Source organism: Pleurotus ostreatus (genome assembly GCF_014466165.1).
Source record: "Pleurotus ostreatus strain PC9 chromosome Unknown scaffold_9, whole genome shotgun sequence".
NCBI classification, from domain to species: domain Eukaryota; kingdom Fungi; phylum Basidiomycota; class Agaricomycetes; order Agaricales; family Pleurotaceae; genus Pleurotus; species Pleurotus ostreatus.
This window is the reverse complement of record NW_023503164.1, coordinates 160,054-181,562: the sequence shown is the minus strand read 5'-3', so window position 1 is coordinate 181,562 and position 21,509 is coordinate 160,054. Positions and strand designations below refer to the sequence as shown.

At 51.0% G+C, this 21,509-nt stretch overlaps 6 protein-coding genes across 6 annotated transcripts; 4 read left to right on the top strand and 2 right to left on the bottom strand.

The window, feature by feature from the left end:
- Nucleotides 1-5,014: 5,014 nt before the first annotated feature.
- On the bottom strand, nucleotides 5,015-6,041 carry PC9H_011285 (uncharacterized protein; the record flags this gene model as incomplete). The annotated part of the gene is made up of 6 exons (XM_036780770.1): nucleotides 5,015-5,236; nucleotides 5,295-5,405; nucleotides 5,460-5,661; nucleotides 5,720-5,864; nucleotides 5,921-5,946; nucleotides 6,001-6,041. 6 exons carry the CDS (start codon nucleotides 6,039-6,041, stop codon nucleotides 5,015-5,017), a joined length of 747 nt encoding a protein of 248 aa, XP_036626625.1.
- Nucleotides 6,042-8,137: 2,096 nt separating this feature from the next.
- On the top strand, nucleotides 8,138-9,978 carry PC9H_011284 (uncharacterized protein; the record flags this gene model as incomplete). The annotated part of the gene is made up of 4 exons (XM_036780769.1): nucleotides 8,138-8,467; nucleotides 8,510-8,835; nucleotides 8,895-9,682; nucleotides 9,746-9,978. The coding sequence occupies 4 exons, from the start codon at nucleotides 8,138-8,140 to the stop codon at nucleotides 9,976-9,978; spliced, it is 1,677 nt and encodes a 558-aa protein (XP_036626624.1).
- Nucleotides 9,979-10,257: 279 nt separating this feature from the next.
- On the bottom strand, nucleotides 10,258-11,339 carry PC9H_011283 (uncharacterized protein; the record flags this gene model as incomplete). The annotated part of the gene is made up of 4 exons (XM_036780768.1): nucleotides 10,258-10,371; nucleotides 10,445-10,608; nucleotides 11,030-11,081; nucleotides 11,142-11,339. 4 exons carry the CDS (start codon nucleotides 11,337-11,339, stop codon nucleotides 10,258-10,260), a joined length of 528 nt encoding a protein of 175 aa, XP_036626623.1.
- A 404-nt stretch (nucleotides 11,340-11,743) lies between these two features.
- Nucleotides 11,744-12,625, top strand: PC9H_011282 (uncharacterized protein; the record flags this gene model as incomplete). Its single annotated transcript, XM_036780767.1, has 5 exons — nucleotides 11,744-12,105; nucleotides 12,166-12,373; nucleotides 12,436-12,482; nucleotides 12,535-12,557; nucleotides 12,612-12,625. The coding sequence occupies 5 exons, from the start codon at nucleotides 11,744-11,746 to the stop codon at nucleotides 12,623-12,625; spliced, it is 654 nt and encodes a 217-aa protein (XP_036626622.1).
- Nucleotides 12,626-16,882: 4,257 nt separating this feature from the next.
- On the top strand, nucleotides 16,883-17,452 carry PC9H_011281 (uncharacterized protein; the record flags this gene model as incomplete). The annotated part of the gene is made up of 3 exons (XM_036780766.1): nucleotides 16,883-17,038; nucleotides 17,091-17,218; nucleotides 17,281-17,452. The coding sequence occupies 3 exons, from the start codon at nucleotides 16,883-16,885 to the stop codon at nucleotides 17,450-17,452; spliced, it is 456 nt and encodes a 151-aa protein (XP_036626621.1).
- A 1,088-nt stretch (nucleotides 17,453-18,540) lies between these two features.
- On the top strand, nucleotides 18,541-20,274 carry PC9H_011280 (uncharacterized protein; the record flags this gene model as incomplete). The annotated part of the gene is made up of 3 exons (XM_036780765.1): nucleotides 18,541-18,763; nucleotides 18,814-19,098; nucleotides 19,154-20,274. 3 exons carry the CDS (start codon nucleotides 18,541-18,543, stop codon nucleotides 20,272-20,274), a joined length of 1,629 nt encoding a protein of 542 aa, XP_036626620.1.
- Between the last annotated feature and the right edge of the window lie 1,235 nt (nucleotides 20,275-21,509).

Genomic DNA, 21,509 nt, shown 5'->3' with positions numbered 1-21,509 from the left:
ACAGTATACGATGAATACAGAGACAAAGGTGTCCTGCGGTGGTCACCAAAGATTATGTCACACTCTCCTGAGATAGGGGAGTGTCCGGGGAGCACTGGGTCTTGCTAGTAGATCAAGTGAGAGCCCGGTTGTTCGAACACCTAGTAACTCTGATAGGGGTGTATATTTTGTCTCGCCAAGGTATGCCGATAGTGAAACAAGACTACAGGGGTAGTACAGGAGTAACACAGGGGTGGTGCAGGGATAGTACAGGGGCCTGTGTGAGGCGGTCCAATGATTGCTTCTTTCGGATAGGGGACGCGAGCGTGAGTGGTCACGAGCACGAGCGGAGACAGTAACGTGGAAGAGGAAAAATAAACAAAGGTGCAGATACGCAGTAGAACAGGAAGGGGTTAGTATAAAAGGAATAGAGAGTGAAAGAAAGGAACAAAAGGGGTACCGGGTAAAGAATTTGAAAGATAGGGGGATGATAAAAGATTAGAGAACGAAAAACTACCGTGACAAACTTCTTCAAGTACGCAGTACTTGAAGTTGAACCAAGTGGACGACTAGAAGACCAGAATTCGACTGGTATGACTGGATAACTGACTGATTGATGATCTTGCGGACTGAGAGTAAGATCGACTTTGACTTGACTGGATGACTAAAGAAACTTGACTAATACGACTGGCTGACTGAGACTTGACTAATACGACTGAATGACTGAGACTTGACTAAGACGACGGAATGACTAAGATCTGAGGACTGATACGACTAGAGGACTGACTGAGTGAACCTTTCACTGGGGGGGGAAAGATTGATTTTCAACTTCGCTACACTATTGGATTTTTATATGTAAAATATCTAGGCTGTGCACGGAAAGTAGAAAGAACGGTTGTTAGGCCGTCACAAGAATCAGAAAGTCCGGTAGAAAGGATAGTCACATAATTCTGTACGGAAGATAGAAGGAAATGCAGAAGAAAGGAAAGGAAATGCGCAGCTGCATTCCGTATGTTCCGATGGATACATAAGGCTGTGCAAGGCTGTGCAAGGCTATGCTGGGCTGTGCTGGGCTGTGCAATTTGCACAGCCGAGGTCCGAATAGAACAGCCCAGCTGTGCGAATGAAAGGAATGAAGGAATATGGATTATTCTGATGAAAAGGGAGTTCTTAATGGAATATCTGATGGGCAAAGAAATGGTCGGGGGGAGAAATAGAATTCCAATGGAAATGGGAAGAGAATAGTGGCACCCCTAAAGACTTAAGAGGGGCGGAGAGGCGAACAGGGGTAAGATCCCATGTGGTATATTATAGATAGGGGTGAGGGGTAGGATAGGGGATGCTTCCCTAGAGCCAGATAGTTCGGGGAGGATAGGGGAGGTATTGCAGAGGGGGAGAGTAGGGAGCTTGGGTGTTTGATTGAGCATAACCCTAGATTTCCGACATGATTACCATGTTACAAACATGGTTCATGACAGCTGGCAAGGGAGCCAGAGGTAAAGCGGGTAGCTTCCTGCAAAATAATATAAATTATTAATAAAGATTAAGAAACTGAAAAACTTACAGCGAGGATGGTCAAACAAGAGTCAGCATCCCACTCCAGGTCATCAATACACTCAACAGCTAAGTTGAATGTCCCCTTCAAGTCCCACATCTCACTCTCCAATACGGAAATCCGACAATCTGAAATATGTAAGTTAAATGAAATTGAAATAATATGAAAGCTTACACTTCAATTCGTCAAAGCGAAGTGCAGCTTCATTGAGTACAGCACCCAAATTGGTTGCCTTGGTGACTCGAATTGAGTAGGCAGGCTTGGTAGCATCACGCGAAGTGAAAACCACAAGTTTGCCTCTGTGGACTGTAGCCACAGGAGCTGCCATGCCAATATCACCTAATTCAAATTAATTAGTAAATCTGAATTGAAGCATATGAGTAAAAATACCGAGGTCAGCCATATTTGGTGCATTCCCAATGGCCTTACCACGTGCAAATCCACCAACAATTTGAGAGGCCCCTTGAAGATCTTCAGGTGACGATGGCGAAGGCGGAGTGTCGGTAGTGGTAGCAAGAGCGGTTACTTGTGCTACGGAACGGCGAGATGCCTTGACATCACGGGTGGGAGAAATAGGGGACGTGATAGGTCGCTTTACGCCTACCTTAGGTGGTGTGAAAGGCGTATCCACCACCATAGCCTCACCCTCACCCTCACCCTCACCTTCACCCTCACCCATGCCCTCACCCTCGCCTGCATCTTCACCCATGCCCTCACCCTCGCCCTCGCCCTCACCCTCGCCCTCGCCTTCACCTTCACCCTCACCTTCATCTGCGCCCTCACCTTCACCTTCACCTTCACCCTCACCCATGCCCTCACCCTCGCCTGCATCTTCACCCATGCCCTCGCCCTCGCCTTCACCTTCACCTTCACCCTCGCCTTCATCTTCGCCCTCACCCTCACCCTCACCTTCACCCTCGCCATCATCCTCACCCTCCTCACCCTCACCCCCGTCATCATCATTATCGTCACCCTCACCCTCACCCTCACCCTCATCTGACTCTTCAACTCGGACTCGAGACATGCGTGAGGAACCAGAAGAAACATTCTTCGGGGCGGACAATTGGCGGCGAGGAGGAGGAGCAATTGAAGCCCCACTCTTTTCAAGCACATTCTCCGTACTGTCAGGGTCTCAACACTCAAGTATATTCATATTCAACAAGCTACGTACAAGGTTAGTTTGGTAGTTATACTGGCCTCAGTATCCTGAACAGCAGATGCCTTACTCCTACTCTCAAGTTAGACCTTTGTTACTAATTGAAAAGAGTGGAACTCTTCACCTGGCGCTGCCGCGTCGGCTGGCAGGCTTGCTATATTGGTGTGTGAGCAAGGCGGCGTGGTGTTGTGGCGGCGTGGCAGTGTCGTCATGCGTGGTGGACAGGGAGAGGCAAGGGAGGCAGCGTGGCAGCATCATCATGCATGGTGTGGGAGTGGGCGTTGCAGCGTGGTGGCGTTGCGGCGTTGTCGTGCGTGGTGGACAGAGAGGTGATAGGGGTGGCGGCGTGGCGGCGTTGTTGTCGTGATGGTGGCGGCATTGTCGTGGTGGTGGTGATGGCCAGACAGTGCGGGGAGCAGGGAGGTGTGGCGGTGGTGGTGGTGGTGGTGGCAGTGTCGTCGTCACCGTTGTGGTGGTGGCGGCGTCAGTCATTGTCGTTGTTGTGGCCAGACAGCGCATGGTGGTGGTGGTGGCCAGACAGCGTGGGGGAGAAGGGAGGAGTGGTGGTGGCAGCAGCGTCGTCGTGTCATCGTGGCCAGGTGGTTGCGTCATTGTCATGGCGGTGGCGGCATCGTCGTCATTGTTGTGGCCAAACAGCGTGGGGGAGAAGGGTGGAGTGGTGGTGGCAGCGGCATCGTCGTCGTCGTTGTGGCCAGACGGCGCGTGGTGGTGGCAGCGGCGTCGTCGTCGTGTCGTTGTCGTTGTGGCCAGACAGCACAGGGGAGAAGGGTGGAGTGGTGGTGGTGGCAGCGGCGTTGTCGTGGCGTCATCATCGTTGTTGTTGGCGGCGTCGTCATCGTCGTGGCGGCGTCGTGGCGTCATTGTTGTTGTTGTTGTTGTTGGTGTTGTCGTGGCGTCGTCGTCGTCGTCGTGGCGTCATCGTCGTCGTTGTTGTTGTTGTTGGCGTCGTCGTGGTGTCGTCGTCATTGTGTCGTCGTTGTTGTTGGCGTCGTCGTCGTCGTGGCGTCGTCGTCGTCGTTGTTGGCGTCGTCGTCGTCGTGGCGTCATCGTCGTCGTCGTGGCGTCATCGTCGTCGTCGTGGCGTCGTTGTTGTTGGTGTTGTTGTGGCGTCGTCGTTGTTGTCGTGGTGTCATCGTTGTTGTTGTTGTTGTTGTTGGCGTCGTCGTGGCGTCGTTGTTGTTGGCGTCGTCGTGGCGTCGTCGTCGTCGTCGTGGCGTCGTCGTCGTCGTCGTGGCGTCGTCGTCGTCGTCGTGTCGTCGTCGTCGTGGCCAGACAGCACAGGGGAGAAGGGTGGAGTGGTGGTGGTGGCAATGGTGTTGTTGTTGTCGTGGTAGCCAGAGAGCGCGGGGGACGAGAAATGGGGGAGCGGGAATATCAGTAAATGGAAGAAGGCAGCAGGTGATACACGCACCTTTTCCCCAGCTCGTCCACTTCCTTTTTGTCCGTTGCTTTGGTGGTTTTGCGTGCGGGTTTCGTCGACTTGGTTTTCACGGCGACGCTGGGAGCCTTCTTGCTTTGGCTGCGTGTCGTTGGGGGTCTTTGATCTTGGCTTCGTCGCTGCATGTTGTCGGCGTTGTCGTCGCTGTTGTGCGTGCTCGGGGGCGTTATCGATGGTGCTGGTAGTGAGAAAGAAAGAGACGTGGCAGTGAATCAACCACCTGCCATTTCTGGACTCCGGCGCTTATTTCGGCGATGGGCGGTGTGATTAGATAAACATGAGATAGCGATTAGATAACGATTAGATAAGACAATTGTGAAATATCATATTATATAAATGTATCATACCAGTTAGTGCCATTATGGCCCAGTGGTAATTTGCGAAGCTGTAGCGCTTATTGGGCGCTTAACTATGCACAGTGTCGCGGGTTCAATTCCTTCTGATGTTCTTTTTTATTTCAATTTATAACTGATGTTATTGATTATTGATTAATATAGTTATTATGCTTGTTCAGGTATTGTTCACCTGAACACCAGGTGAAATTCAGGTGAACATATGAACATCATCTGGTGTTCAGGTGAATTTCAGATGAACATATGAACACCACCTGAACATCAGGTGAATTTCGGGTGAACATATGAACATCACCTGAACATCAGGTGAATTTCACCTGGCCATTTTCATCTGAATTCACCTACCGTTCAGGTGAACAGTTCATATGACATGAACGTCACCCGAACATCAGGTGAACAATAGCTGAACAGTAAAATAGAATATTTAGTGAAATTTATTCAGCTAGTGTTCGGACTCTGTTCGGGTGTTGTTCGAGTGTTGTTCGGGTGTCGTTCGGCCATTCAGGTGAACTTCACCCGAACATGTGGGAGAGCGCAACGTGCTCATTGTAGCTCACGAGGTGCATACCATGTCGATATTTGAGGACGAGAGGCATGGATTCATGGGCGATGTGTCTGAGGACGTCGGCGACATCCTTTTGATCTTTTTGGTAGCGGGATTTGGGCATTTCTTCGATGATGCGTTCGTTCCCTCGCCATCCAAGAGGGGCCTCAGCAATACTGTCATTGCAGTACTGAGTAGACCAATCAGGAAGGTCAACAACAGTTTAACATAGACTGAGACCAATTTACCATTTCAGAGCAACGTTGTTGATATTCAAGGATACAACTCCACTCATCGCGATTGATATATTCCATGACAACGCTCAGTTTGAAACATTCACCTCTGTCATAATGAAAGGTCTACATATAACACAATTTAAGCCAGCTTCCCAACATCTATGGAGAAATGCTTACCCTGCGAACAATCAAATTCACTGTGCTTGTCCCAAGCCCCAACTGCCGTCCGATCTGCAAGTGTGCAATACCGCCCTGATATATGGCCCCTCCTGCAAGGTCCACAACCTGCTTCCATCCAGCGATAACGCCGGTCCATGTTAGGCCACCGTCGTGCCCTTTGTACTCCACCATCACGTCGTTCTGAGCGAAAAACCTATGCCTACATACATGATCCCATAGGATCTCGCACCATCCCATGCAGCGAGATATATGCTCACCGACTGATAGAAGGTTTCCACACCAGGGATCTTGGGCAATCATGCATGCGCAGGCAGAGATCTTCCACCTCATATCTTGTGCTTCGCTTGTAAATCCGGACCTCTGACTCCGGGGTCCAACTGGAATCAAAGTCGAGCGAGACTCCTGGAACAACTCGTAAGTTCGCTCGCCCCCGACTCCACTCTAACCAAACAGGTAACCTTCAAGATATATCCAGTATTTGGTGCTGTACCCCACTTGCACTTCAGCCGGCATTTGTTGCTACCGATTTGGGACTCACCTAATTCCCTTGTCCTCGTCGTTAATCCAAAATGATGACATGATAGGGTATCGCCTGACAGGGTATGAACTTAGTGCTTGGGACGTGAGGCGAAGAATGTAGGGGATGATGGTACGAGGGAGAGGTGCGGCTAGGTATCTCCTGCTCCAGCGAGAGCCTTACTACTTACATCCCGCGCAGCAAATATGCTTGTGTGGTGAGGCCGTGCGATGGCTATGCACGATGCATCGTGCCTTCAATGGAAGCATATTGGCCATGTGATGGGAGTGAGAGATAGACCGGCACGAGTGCACCTGTGCCTTCATTTTGGAAGCTGATGCTTCTTGTGCGTTGACAGATTGCCGCTGGGGAGGAGGCATGAGGTATTCTGGGGGCGGTGTCGATGTGTAGAGGTGGGTTTGCGCTTTGCGACGATAAGAGGAGAGATTGTGGGTCGACTTTGGTGGGTGGGGAGGATGGTGGCGGGCTGGTACTTTATTTCCTCGAGCCTTGGATAGGCATGGTCTTTACGCACGACACGGGCGAGCGCGGAACGTACTTCACAGCATCTAATCCGCGAAAGCTCCAGCAGCCAGAGCTTCCGTCATAGCCGACAACGTTCACGAGGAGGAGGGACTGAGAGGTGACACTTTGCGTCGTCTAGTACGAAGCACATTTTGACTTCTTGCAATCAGCGAGAATGGCGAGTGAAGCGAATACTATGCGTGAAATTTGGCGGCGTCTGCAGGAGGTATGTGGTACGTTCCGCAATGAGGCGCTGAGGGGCTAGGGATAGGAAAGCTTGTCGACGACGAACGATATTCGGGGGTAGGAGGTTTCCTTTCTGATGTCGTAGTCCGTACGTGATCTGGCCGAGAAGCGCAGGGAAGAGTTAGAATATTAAGACGACGATGTGTCACCGCGAGTCATACGAGTTCGAGTCCAGAGTTTAGAGCGCCGTGCAGTTTTGTGGCGTTCGAAGCCATAGGATACGTACTATAACGGGCATATAATGTACAACGAAGGGTACAGAAAATGGGGTATCCGCGCTGATATCGTGCGTGCCACAACCTTCACGAAGATGAGTTCGCTGCGACAATCATGGACGTGCCACAAACGTCTCATCCAGCCAGCCAGTTCCTTGAAAGGAACTTGGCTGGTGTCTTCACGAACCTGAACCTGCGCGTGGCTTTCGAGGCAACAGTAACTTCAACGTAGGCGCTGGTTGGTCGCCGTGTGTTGAAACGGACTGCAGGAATGGGAAGAGCGAGGTTGTAGGAGTAAAATGATGTCCCTGCGCTGAAGCTTGGGAGGGCGGGAAGCGAAAGAGTGGACTTGCGAGGGTGTGCTCTGGCGTTGGCCGCGAGGGAAAGCAGCGAACAACTCACCGAAGGGGATACGTATGAGCAGACACGGCGGAGGGTAGTAAGTATCGAGGTGAGATCGCCGAGCAAGTTGAGAATGGTTGCTGATCAGGAGGGTTTGACCAAACACGCGCCAGGCCGCCGTCGGCAAAAGATCCTCTTGAAAACTCGGTTTGATCAATTACGGTCTTGTCAAGTAGCCCCGCATAAACTCGAACACATCCACTGGTTTACCTCTGCGGTCAGCCGCATCAGGCTATGCTCGGAACTACACTCTAATATAGTCTACCCATTTAGGCTCTTATCAGCTCTCCAACCTCCAACGCCACACGTTTCCCACAGATGGTTCGCAGTGGCTTGGCTACTCCCATCAACAACGAAGGTCTTGTTGGTTATGATTTACCGGCTACGGCGATGGTCTCTTCCGGATCCACCTCTCTGGAGAGTTCGCCTCTTCGCCTTGCTAGACCGGTTAGGCGCATGACTGGAGCTCATCGCCCTCATACCACGGGTGTGGTACTTTTTGGATGCTTTCCATGACGGTGAGGCTTTATTGCCCCAGAATAATAGGTGAGCATCGTGCACTGGTGGTCTTGGCGCCAGCTCGAGGGAGAGATGACCAACTAATAGGTGGTGAATGAGTCAACGCGACCGGCTAATCACTATTCGACACGCCCACTTGACCTCGTAACTCCCATCGACGCGCCAATGGCCATCTTCTTCCTCTCATGGGACACGACTATATAATCCTGGGGTAACGAGCTAGTCTAGACACGTCAAAGACGCGTTTCAGCATGAGGCGATCTTACTTCATCCCCGCGCTTTCTCTTCTCTCCACCCTATCATCGGCGGCTCCGAGCGCCCCCCAATGGAGCTTCAATCTCAAAGAAGCGACAAGCGGAATCGTAGCCCTTGAATCCATTGTCGTGTCGCCGACCCTTACGATTTTCTTCAACCGACCATCCGTTGATCCTTTGCAGTTCAACAATCACTCGGCCTTGGGCGCACTCTGGGATCTCAAGACAAGCTCTGTCGTCAAACCCCTCAACGTGATTTCCAATACGTTCTGCGGAAGCGGCGCGCTTCTGAGCAATGGTAGCATGGTAATACGGCATTATCACTTAGTGCCCGACGCATCCTCTAACCTATATCTTTCTTTTCTACAGGTTAGCGTCGGAGGTGATTCTGGAGCCGGGGTTGCCAATGCGGGTAATCAAGCTATTCGTATCTTCGAGCCATGCTTGTCACCCACTGGAGAGGACTGCACCTTGTTCGAGAACTTGGAAACACATCATCTCTTCGAGCGGCGCTGGTACGCGTCATCCATTCGGATTTTCGACGGAAGCCTTATGATCGTCGGAGGCACACATGTCACCACGCCTTTCTACAATGTCGACCCAGTGAACTCCTTCGAGTTCTTCCCAAAGAAAGAGGGCGCGCCCAGGCCGTCGCCTTTCCTTGAGCGCAGCCTTCCTGCCAATTTATTCCCCAGGTACGTTCAGAGTATTCCGTGATCGTATCATCCTCTTAGCGCTAGCGGATCGGGAATAGGATATTCGCACTACCCGACGGCCGCGTATTCATGGTAGCAAATAACCAGTCGATTATATATGATATCGAAGCCAATACCGAAACTATCCTCCCTGATATACCCAACAATGTCCGCGTCACCAACCCCATTGATGGCTCAGCTATCCTCCTGCCTCTGTCTCCGCCGGACTTCATTCCCGAAGTCCTTGTTTGCGGCGGAACTGCGACCGACACCATCGACTCAGAGCTCCTGTCCACACAAACACCTGCCTCATCGCAATGCTCGCGGATCAAGCTTACGGAGGAGGGCATCAAGGCGGGGTGGCAGGTCGAGCAAATGCTGGAGGGCCGAACGATGCCCGAACTACTACATCTACCCAACGGTCAAATCCTCATAACTAACGGTGGAAGCACGGGGTTCGCTGCAATCGGCTCGGTCGCCGACCTAGTAGGGGGGTCCAATGCCGACAACGCTGTCTTGACGCCTTCTTTGTACACACCGTCACTTCCACTTGGACGTCGGATCAGCAACAAGGGCATGCCTACGACGAACATCCCGCGCATGTATCATTCCAGTATCACACTGACGCCGCAAGGCAACTTCTTGATTGCGGGGAGCAATCCCAACGGGAATACGACGATGACGGGGGTGAAATTCCCTAGCGAGTTCAGGGTGGAGACGTTGGATCCGCCGTTCATGAATGCGGAGAGGCCGAAGTTGGTGAGCGTCCCGAAGAAGCTGGCGTTCGGACAGAAAGTTAGCGTTCCAATCTCCATTCCGCGAGGGCTGCGTACGCAGGATATCAAGGGTATGTCAATTATGCGCAAGGCGAAATCTGGACGACGCAGATGCTGATCGATGTTCTTCTTAGTTTCCCTCATGGATCTCGGATTCTCTACTCATGCCTTCCACGCTGGTGCCCGCTTGGTATTCATGGACGCTACCATCTCTCCTGGTAGGGATCTACTCACATTTACGACGCCGCCTAATGGGAGGGTATACCCCCCTGGTCCTGCCACCATTTTCTTGACAGTGGATGATGTAACGAGTGAGGGCGCGTGGGTGATGATGGGAAGCGGGGCATCACCGCCGACGTTGCAATGAAGAGTTTCTTGCCGTTGTGCTGTCATAGCTAGTCATTGTACGATTCTCATCATTAGCCAAACCGTTTCAGCTCAATTACTCGCCTACCGGAAGATCAAGGCTTTGTACTGACGGTAAAGATGCAGTAAACAGAGACAGAGAAATGTAGTACCGAGAGATGAAGCCAGAATAAAACTATACGAGGAATGTCCACAGGAAGGGCTAGTGCTGAGTGCTAAAAGATCATGTTTGCGTACTGGAGCTATATACGGTTATCAGGGGTAATCACTGCTCCTGCGTCTAACCTTCAACTTCATCAAGGTCTTCCACGACAATGGACGTACGGTGCGTCAATTCATTCGAAATTTGGAACGTCAAGCGACCGCCATCAAGTTTTGCCCGAATATCCGCATGCTAGATGGCAGAGACCCGTCACGTTGAATATCACAGACGGACAGAAGGTTTTCAAACAGGAAAAGATACGGACCTGCACCCCAAAGGGGAGTTCAACCTTTTCGTTTAAGGGCTGGCTGGGAAGCAATGGATCGTCGAAGGCATTCTCTTTCCCCTTCCCTTTCGTCGCGACTTTCTCAGCGTGAACCAGAACACTCCCAGCCATGAGCACTGTGCGAATCTCCGAGCGTACAAGCCCTGGGACGTCGACAAGCCATTCATTACTCGTGTTGCTGGCTGAACCACCTCGATTCGAATTCCTTGTTCTAGTCAGTATCATGGGAGTTGATGCGAAAACAGTAGAGGACCTGCCTTTCTCCAAGTTTGAATGCAGAGTTGAGGCAGGGTGGTCGGTACTCGTTGGTCCGAGGCGACGTAGATTGAGCAGAGCTCAGCACGCGTAAGCTTCTGGCTTGTTCTATCAACGTAACTCAGAATTCTACCCTCCAAGTTTATTGGTATACAGGTGCTCACCGTTTATGTTTGCATCTCTGCTTTGGCCATTGTTCGTGAGGACAGAGTCACAGCTTTGGGACCGACTCGGAAGCAACTTTGATCCCTGTAGTACTATATGGATGTAAATGAAGCAGCCGGTCCATTAATAGAACAAAAAACTTACACCCTCGTTCGATATTTACACCACACATGGTGTAGTAATACTTCTTCAGTTTCTAACGGTCATAATAGTAAGTCGTAATATCCTACTCGAGCTCATAGAGCTCCATTCGCACCTGCATAATCTCCGGGGTGAAATCCCATACAGACGACCAATCGTCTTCCAGTGTTGTCCAAAACTTTGCCCTCTCTCCGTCGTCCCTCGCAACTTCGACGAAGTCGTTGTATCGATCGACGATAAAGTGAAATTGCCTCGGTGTAGTCCACGACAGCAGCTCGAATGCCCCACCCTCTGGTGCCTTGTTTTCGTTCATGATTGGCAATGGTGGTTCGGAACGACGAAGTCCAACAGGAGTCAACAGGGGTACAAATAAGGGTAAACGCTCTTCCCAGCTCCTTCTTCCGCTTTCTCACTAGCAACAACGTCTCCGTACACTGCACTAATATCGTCTGGATGAGATTTACTCAAGATCAACGCAACTTCCTTTCCCACTTTGTGGACTCGTTCAAAGCAACAACACCATCGACGAAGGGTAGGTCCGACTGGCAACATGCTGTATACGATGCCTGGCAAGAAAACTGGCCTTTGAGCCCAGATGTCAAAGCTGTAAGATGCTGTTTACTTGTACTCCCCTTCCCATTGCCTTGCAGGCAATTAGACACCATTGTGATGAGCCTGGTCGAGAGCACTGAGTACTGACCGTCGCCTTTCCAGTCGATGCGCGTATATTTCCGTTACACTCCAGGAACTACAGAGAAGTCGCAGAAGAAAGAGCTCAAGAAGACCAAGAGGGCAGTGAGTACAGGAAAGTCGATGTGCACCCGCTCTGCAACCGTATCTGCGCGCAAGTCGTCTCGAAAGGGCCGTGCTGTTGCGAAGGCTGGGGATCATTTTGCCTCAACCCAACCAGAGTCGCTACCCCCCGCGCCCAATCAGAGTGGTGCTCGCGACAGTGCAGAAGGAGACGAAAATGCGGTCCCTCATAATGAGGCTCGCACGGGTATGATCACTGTCCACAAGAAGGTCCCGCAGCCTGCCTCCTCTGAGCGTGCACGCGGGCGCAGCGTTCTCGTGCCCAAGTATGTCACGAAGTCATCGAATTGTCCCGCTATCCTGACTGGCATCGTGATGCACCCCAGGGCCTTTGAATCTATCCAGAAAGACACCCTTCGCCTGGACCTCGTGCTCCCAGGCCTCCATGCGCACGAAGTCGAAGTGTTTCTCTCCAATGGCCATCTATGTGTCGTCGCAGAGAATGCCATCGTCGGCGTGGACGATCAGCCTGTCATCACTGCAAGGAGGGTGGTCAGGCTTGAATACCGGACGAGGTTGGCGAAGGGGATTCAGGTGCATTATCTACCCTTACCAGCGCCCGATGCTTACGACTGATACACACTCGCACCGGCTAGGCGGAGGACATCCGCGCGTGGATGAGGAACGGGGTGTTGACTTTGACGTGCCCGACGGAAGATAAAACACCGCGAGAGATTGAGATATTGCTGCCTCAGCGAAACTAAGACTCAGGTCAAAGGTAAGTTGCGCTCTATTCTTGTGCCCCAGCGCCGAAAACTGATATACTTCGCAGTCTCTGTTGATTAGCACACCACTGACTTGTTTTGGCTGGCTACTACTTACAACTATCACATCACCCAAAGAATGCAATCGAAATTCGGTATATGGAACCCTTGCAATAACCATTCACCCAATCACATGCACCAACAAATGTACCCAATACCTACTTTTTCTGTATCTCGCACGGAACTTGTACAACATCGCAGCCAGCAATGACAGACATCTGCATATTGTTGCACACTATACTTACCCACAAGGATATTCATCGAGCAGCCGCTCCGAACGAAACTCGAGGGTCTCGCTCAAACATGTTGGTAGTTTAGAGATGATGAGAGGAAGCAGGCAACAGGTGTCGAGCAACAGCACCCTTCGGAATCCCTTCGAAGAACTGCAGAGAACTGCGCGTTAGGTTGGCGAGCGGGCTGTGGCTTGCTGGGCAGGCGGACCGCGAGGCAGCCCTCGAACGACAATTTATAGAAAACGCCGGGTCCTGGAGATCACAAACACTCCAAAATTGGCGTTCTTGGTAGCACTTGCCGAGGGCGGCGAGGCAGCTAGAGATAGCGTGATTACATTCGAGAGAAGACATTGCTATTTTCGGCTATGCTGGATACAAGCGGTAGAGCGTGGGGAGAGCGGCGATGGGGGAGCTCGGGAACCCATGAGCTGGTGAGTTGCGGTTGCGGTGGCGAGGGGAGTCGTCGCGGGAAGGCGAAGGGGGAAACGAACGAGCAGTAGCTGAGGCCTCTGTCATGAATGGAGTGGCAGCGATTCCTTCTGATATCTGGGAGTTCCACGATCATCGCTACGTCTCCAGCTGCAGATGGCGCACCACTTGTGACCTTCGGTGACAAAGGCACGGGGCGCCGTGGCACGGGATGGAAATGACCCGTATATTCTCGCGCGCCAGCAGCTCCATCTTGCTATTCTGCAGCTCATCCCAGTTCTTGCACCCATAGCCTCAAGCAGATCCATAGCCTTCGGCATATTTATAAATCATCCCCAGCCATTCCGTCGCACCTCTGCACTCGTCGAGCATATCAGCGTATGGTTCAGGAAGGGGCATGATTGCGCTACACCATTAGGAGGCGAGCACCAGTGGAGAGCTATGTCACCGGGATCAAACCTATTCATCTTTGGATAAGCAAGGGTCGACAATCCGCGCACGGGAGATGGACATACTCACAGTTCTGGTGGGGTCGAATTCCTGGCAGTATTCGAAGAGTGCTCGTGCCCTCGCACCTCGTCGCGCCCCCTATGGCGGCCCTATTGGACCTCTCTGTGCCGCTGGTCCACACGAGGGCTGTTTTGTTTTGTTGCACATACCAGGAATCCAATACCTGCCCAGTGGGCAATGGCCTATCTTGGCTTGGAGCGTGTACGACGCCTGAGGCAATGCGACAACCTCCACGACCTAATCACCAAGCCTGCGTATGTAGACAGTGCAACACTGAGGCGAGTCGCAGATCCCTCAGTCGGAGTCAGGAATTGTCGCGGCTGCTACACCATCGCCATCGACGTTGTTAATGGGTTCTGTTACCCTACGAGATCTCTCCCTGCCAACGGAATTGGATGGCAGGCCTTGGCGAGCTCGGAACTCTTGAGTGGGTTCGACACCGGCCTCCGGGGAGCAGTGCACCCCTAGATCTGCCTGCTTCGCCTTGGTTCGGCCCTTCATTCAAAGAGCTTCAAACGATCTGGTTACTTGGTGGATTCTTGGAGGGGCGCCCTGGTCGGTAGAGGAGCGCAAGTCGCGTGTTGCTGTCCCCATAGGCCGCTCCGAGCTTCTGTTTCCACCTCTCCCTTTGGCGTGTTTCCGGCCTTGTCGTTGTACCGTCGCTCCAGCATAGAAGACCACTAGGCACCTTCCGGGCGACGTTCTCCTCCAAACGTGTATCCAGTATTGGTTTTCTCGCCTTCACCTAGCACGCGCACGTGGATCGAGAGGACAGTGGAAAATGGCAGCATGCGAAAGCAGCCTACGTAATGGGAGTCTACAATGTGTAATCATCGTCAAAACTTGGCGGCCGGGGCAGAGTGCGAGGGGGTGGATGCATACTCACCTTCGCGCCTCATGCCCTCATCGTTGCACAGAGGGCAGGTCTCGTTCGGGTATATACCTCTTTCCATTCCATCGCTCCAGACATTCGTTGATCTTCGGGCATCTCAACGCTTGGAAGGCTGATGGGGTCACACGTCAAGCCAGGAAGATATCTCATAATGTAGCACACACCGTGAACCTCGAGCTCATTGAAGGGCGATGCCAGCGAGAAGTCCGAATTGACGTGGGCCATCACTGACTACTCAGTTGCGTGGATTTCCAAAGTGAACAGCCTCGCGCAAGCATGTCACATCTGCCGCCGTTACGGGTCACACCTCTTCTGGCACCGCTCGTCGAGCATCCTGGAGCAGGTGGGCATGTAGCAAGGAAAAACTCACAAAACTCCATGCAACGTTGACTCAAACAAATGGCGATTCTCCTGCGATGCCTCGTCATCTAGCAGTCGCGGGCGAACAGATTCAAGTACAACGGCGTCTCAAGCTGTCACCTAGTATTCACAACCCTATGGAGCCAGCCCGGAGGCAATTTTGTGTTTTTAGGCCGCAGGTGACTCCATTCATCCGTGCCATCTTTACCGTCGACTTTCGTATGGACCAACGTCGTCATTCCTCCTGCTTCGCACTCCTTACATGATTAGCCTCCCTTTCGACGCTGCCCGTCTGCTCCTTGTTACACCATGGATAATACATTTCAATTGCTTTTTGTTTACGGACATTGTACCTTTCTCGTTTTATTGCCAGGGCTCCTTATACACGGCTGTATCGCACGGTTGGTTTCCAATCTTTGTACACATGTTTTCCACGCATGTTTCCGTCCCCGATCCTACCCAATATACGCTAACTCATGTTGGCAGACCCCAGGAACCAAATTGCTATACATGGGTGGGTATAGAAGCGAGTCAAGAAGATCCTCGAAGCGCGTTCACGAGGAGATCCCATGCCCGCCCCAAAAAGAGGCGGTGAGCTTTCGAGGGTTCCTTCGTTGATCTGTACAAGCGACGAGCGCGAACTCCTTGCGTAGGCACAACGAACTTCCTGCGTAGTCCCTTCGTACCGGTGCCTGAAGCCCAGTGAACAAGATGTACGTTGCTAGCCCCATAGGTTTACTGGGCGAAGTCGAAGCTACCCCTTGGGGTCAAAGTAGGCCATTCTTCTGTACCACTTCTGCGTATATTGACATGAACACTTAGATACGATCTCACTCAGCTTCGTGAGGTTGTGGGTCCTCGCGTCAATTGTACGACGAAGTCGATGGTGAGTCTGATTCGACATATGAAGGTCAGGCAACTATAGTTTGTGTGCAGGGCACCGTGGGGCGGACGTAGACTCTCCAAATAGCTCTTGCACCAGTGCAATCATATCGAAGTACTAATCCAGGGGCATTGGTTGGTTCTGGAGGGTGCTAAAGCACATGTGCGTTGCGGCGTAATGGAAGGCGCATGCCATGAGTATTTTGGTACCGTGGCGCCAATGGCTTGCATTTTCACTCTATGTTGGCACTTTGATATATTTGCCAATGCCAGATATGCCTCCCTTCTCACCGCAATTCAACCAGACTTACATCTGCCGCAAATGCACTTAACTCGACGGGGGCAACACAAGATATCAATGTCCACTGGTATGGATGCTCCTCTTAAGTCTGCGTCCCGTTAACCCCTAGATATGACTCGCAACACGATCCTGGTTGTCTCTTGCAAGCGGCAATCTGTCGTCTTTGGTGATCGGGCGTTACGACTTGACCAGAATCGCACTGGGACTTCTCACAAGCCTGGGATATCTTGAAGAGGTCGGCAAAGTAGTGAAATTACCTCTGAGCATACTCCTTGCACTTTACTGACGTCGTCCTTCACAGGTACTCTTGTTTCTCCAGGTCGTCTGGAGGCAGACTTCAACCTTTGCTGGTCGCGTTTCTCCAACCATTGCCTAGTATCATCGCTTGACATCGTGGTTGTCGTTGATGAACGCTCGTTCAGAAGTCTTGGACGCCATATGACAATCCCTCTGGAGTGCACACGGTTGACAAGAAAGAATATATCCCCATGACATGTGGCGTCCCCTTCTCTGTTCGCTTCCCACATGTTTGGTCATCCGTGAGTGTACAGGAGCAATGGAAGGCTACCATGCCATATTGTTTACGGAACGGCGAAGGCCCCTCCTGAGCGGCAAGCAGTGAAGTGAAGTGGTTATAAACTGAACATAGGAAGGGAGGCTTATCCAGTCTTGATGTCTTCCCTCCCCCCCGCGCATGCCGTTCTCGATCGACTCATTCAAGACCAGGAAACCCCTTTTGCTGAGAAGCCAGACCCCTGCTATCATAATCCTAAAGGAAGAATCATAGTAATAAGTGCAGACGGCACTTCGAATAAATTCGGCAACAAGGTTAGCTATTTACCGTATCTTATTGCGCATTGCTCAGTTTGCCTTACATCAGAGTACAAATGTTGTCGAGTTCCACAGCCGTGTTGTTAAAGACGAGGACCAGATCACGTTGTATCTCGGCGGCATCGGAACATACGCTGATAACAAACTACAAGCCCTCCTTGATATGGCCGTCGCAACGTAGGTGCCATTCCCTCTTTATCTGATCAGACTCGTCACTCAATATCTATCACTTGGACTAGCACCTTCGATAGGAATGTTTTCAAAGCATACGAGTGGCTGTCGGAGAATTATAAAGAGGGAGATCGTATATATTTGTTTGGTATGGTTATAGATTATATAACTAGCCTTACTGATATTTCGCTCCAGGGTTTTCACGGGGAGCATATCAAGTCCGAGTGCTTGCTGGAATGATTGAACGAGTGGGATATTCTTTTGCATCTACATCATATGTATCAGAAGTCTGACTTCGTTGATAGGTCGGTCTCCTCCACAAAGGAAACTACACCCACATCCCATCGTAAGTGATCAGGCGGTCGACAATAATATAACAACTAATATGAGGCACCCGTGACTCCAGTGCATACAAGTTGTATAAGGCAACGACGGAGAAGTCCAGTATCTCAAAGGTGATACTCCAGAAGTTGGGCATAAGTCGGGCGATCAAGACCAATGTGGAACTGGGCATAATAGGGAAGGAACCAGGTGCGAAGATGAAGGATTTAGGAACCCCCTTGCAAAAATCGAAAGAAATGTGTGCCATATTCAAGAAAGCATTTTCCTGAGAAGTCAAGGTTCATTTCGTTGGGGTGTGGTGAGTCGGGCTAGTTCAGTGATGATGTTGATGTTCGCGTACTTAACACTGTGTAACCAGGGACACTGTATCCTCTGTTGGGGTAACAAGTGGATTTGACCTACCAGAAACTGTTGATGGGATGACACATGTGTGCCACTTCCGCCAAGCCCTTGCTCTCGATGAGCGCCGCGTTAGATTCTGGCCTGAATATGCAGATCGGTTAGCTTACAGGCCTCTGGCTCCTGGTGAAGGGCTTCGTGCTGATGTGAAAGAGGTGTGGTTTGCTGGATCTCACTCAGACGTGTCAGTCATCTATATTTCATCTTGTAGTTCTATGTATTAACGACAAAGTTTCCAGTGGAGGGTACAAATCGAATGAGAAACTCAGTCAATTCTCACCTGCCCTTCGTTGGATGACTTACGAAGCGGTGGCGCACGGCCTACAAATGACACCTTTTGGAGGCGAATGGAACGATAACAAACCTCAGACGAACTCACTTAAGGGACTGTGGCATATTCCGGAGCTGTTGCCAGTGCTTCACCCTGATCATCTTTCAGACGAATCATCCCAAAGGTTTCATAGAACCCGAAAGTGGGTTAGCTTGTTCTCACGCACAATATGGTCTGACTGTATTCAAGGTTGCACTTTGCCGCCCCGCGCCGAATTTTTGAGGGGCAGCGTATCCACGAATCCGTTCTAGCAGCAATGCTAAATAGAACGTGGAACTACCAACCAACAGCATGTTTCCATGACGGAGAAAACAGATGGGCTGATGCCTTGGAGAGCCATGAGTTTGTCAATACATGGCTGGAAAGGGATCCAATCACCTCGGCGCAGCGCTTCGTGGAACAAATTAGGACGGGAATGAGGGAAGGGAGGGATGATCCTACTTCAATCATCACCACTCTTGAAGGATACACTTCATCTCGTGAGTTTTAACAATAACCCCTCGTCAGACGTGGCCTAATCTACCTAAAGCAATGCGGTTGAGATCGCTCGCTGAGGTTAAGGACGTAGTATCCGCTCTGACGAATCACTTGCTCTTCCCAGAGCTTGAAAGGCCTGGTGACGGGAACTCAACCGGCCCTCGCAAAGAGATGTACTGCATTCTCTTTTCAATTCTTATATCCATTCCCCCAATGGAAAATGACAAGATATCGATTTCGCGACTCCGTGACCTGGTCTCAAGACTTCATCTTCCTTACGGGCCGGACCTCAACATCCGTCAACCTTCTAGGGATATCATACTTCGTCACGGTGATGGTAAGTAATTAACCCTTATTTCTTATTTACCGAAGTAAATTTAACATTGTATCAGGAAGACTGTCTACGAAACCACATCAGTGCCATTCCTCGCAAGTCTTATTCATCGCAGTTTCCGAAAATGACCAGTGCATTTTCTCTGCGTCTTCCACGGAAATGTCGATATTGTGCTTGAAGAATCTCAGCCACCCCGCGCAGATACCTTTCCGCTCAGAAGAGCCGATCAAATCTGTTGCAATATCTGCTGACGGACAATATCTGGCACTGGGCTCTTCAATCGCTGGAGTGGAAACGCGAAGGCTGAACTTATTAGATCATGCAACCGGTCATCGGGAACTTCTCGCTGTGTCCAGGGCCCGAAGGGTGGCTTTCTCCCCAGATGGACTCAAAATTGCCGCAGCCTTGGATGACTCCACAATCAAAATTTATAACCGCATTTCCGCAGATGACCCGGCCATTAGGATACTGATCGGCCATCGTGATTGGATCAGGTTCCTAGCCTTTTCTCCCAACGGATACTACCTCGTATCTGGCTCAGACGACTGCACTATTCGGGTTTGGGATGTCAGTGCAGACAACCTGGGACAGCAGACAGTGGCCGTGAAAGTGATCAACAGTGGTCAGGGAGTCGTGCGAACTGTTGCAGTCCACCTTGAATATCAGACGGGGCCGAACGAGGAGACTGAGGGAGATCGGACAATTCAACCTACTAGCAACACAGTATTAGGGAATCATCAACTCAACCCCGACGCCTCTATACAAGGTCCTCACATTGCCGATATAAACACTTTCGAAGACACCACATCCGTTTTCCCCAGAGTCGCAAGGACCTACACCCCAGCCTTAACCATCATCTCTGGCTCAGACGACGGAAGTATATGCATCCATAGAGAGGGACCTGAAGGGTTCATGAAGACAGAAAAACTGGAAGAAAGGCACTCGACTTGGATACGCTGTGTTGCTATCTCACAAAGTGGTGATATGATTGCTTCAGCCTCCGACGATTGCACGATTCGCTGCTGGGAGGTAAAGGCTGAGAAGGGCACGAAGACAGTGGCTAAATACCATACCAAGAGTGCTGTATGTTCTCTTGCATTCTCGAAGGACGGGAAGAAATTGGTCACCGGCAACTATCTTGGAGAGATTCAAGTTTGGGATGCAGATGTACTCTTATAGTAACTTGGAGGTCATGGCGAGCATCCTGCCGTACCTTATGTGTCTATTTCTTGTATTGAAAGAGTTGGAAAGACTCATCTGCTCTTCATTGATGCACCCTCTAGTAGGCCACCCTTTAGGCCTCGTCCAATTGTCAAAACATCCGCTCATCAAATCTGATTGCGCCTCGACAAACATATCTCCCTCCCCCGACTCCTGAAGCGGCTGTAGCGTCATCTTTGGATGGTGAGTCCTTGGGGTTAGAATGAGCATACAATTTGGTTAGATCGTACGCCGAGACCCCGTATGCGTAATCCTACGCAGGAAGCCGTCCTTTTGCCAAAGGTACTCATCCTCTATCTAGTTTCTATTCCACGATTTCTATCTATGGAAATTTGAGTAGTGCTTTTGACGGGCCCTATCATCCTCGATTTTCTCCTTACATCCGGTTTTCACATATGCTCGGTTTACTGGCCAATCACGCCGCCAAACGTGGGGAGGGTGGTCACATCGAGGGCATGGCTGACAACTGACGGCGACACATCAAACCAAATCGAAGTGATGATGTCAGTTTACACCAAGCTGGGCACTTATATAAAGGTCGAACGTTAACATTCAACATGTCGAACAAGATTCCCCATCTTCCTCTCTCTCATTCTTCGTGGCCGATCCCCATCACTCCACTCTCGGCCTCCAGCGCAATCCGCCTTGGTTTTCTTCATCTCTTCGCTCGGTTGGTTGAACATGTACAATGCACGATGAGCACCTTCAAATACTCCCGCAGCCGCAGGAGATGCTGCAGTAAAATCCAGCAGCCAATATGCTTCTGGACAAGCTGCTAAGGCGGCTGCTCAGGCTCAAGTGCAAGTTTCATCCGACATACATGCATCTAGCAACGGCAACCTCTCTAGTTGTGTCGCGCTGATCGTGGCCCGAACAAATCGAAACAAGGGCGTCACCAAGGAAAGTTCTTGTAGGACGTAGCATTCTGTGTCCCCTCTCATCCCAGACGCGACAGCTGAAGCGAGTCTTACGCCCATGGTGTAGCTCCCCCCAGAGTTCCGCCGTGTCTCTTGGGCGACTTCCTAGAAAATAAGTACCCCCGAAACTTATCAAGTGGCTAGGTGAACCCCCCCTTCCCCCGGTATAGCGCTGTCGGCAGATCGAGGAGTAGAAGCGAAGATATCAATGGGCGGACTGCGGCAGATTTTAGTAATGTTAGATATCGACCATCTATTGTACTTACCATTTTTGTT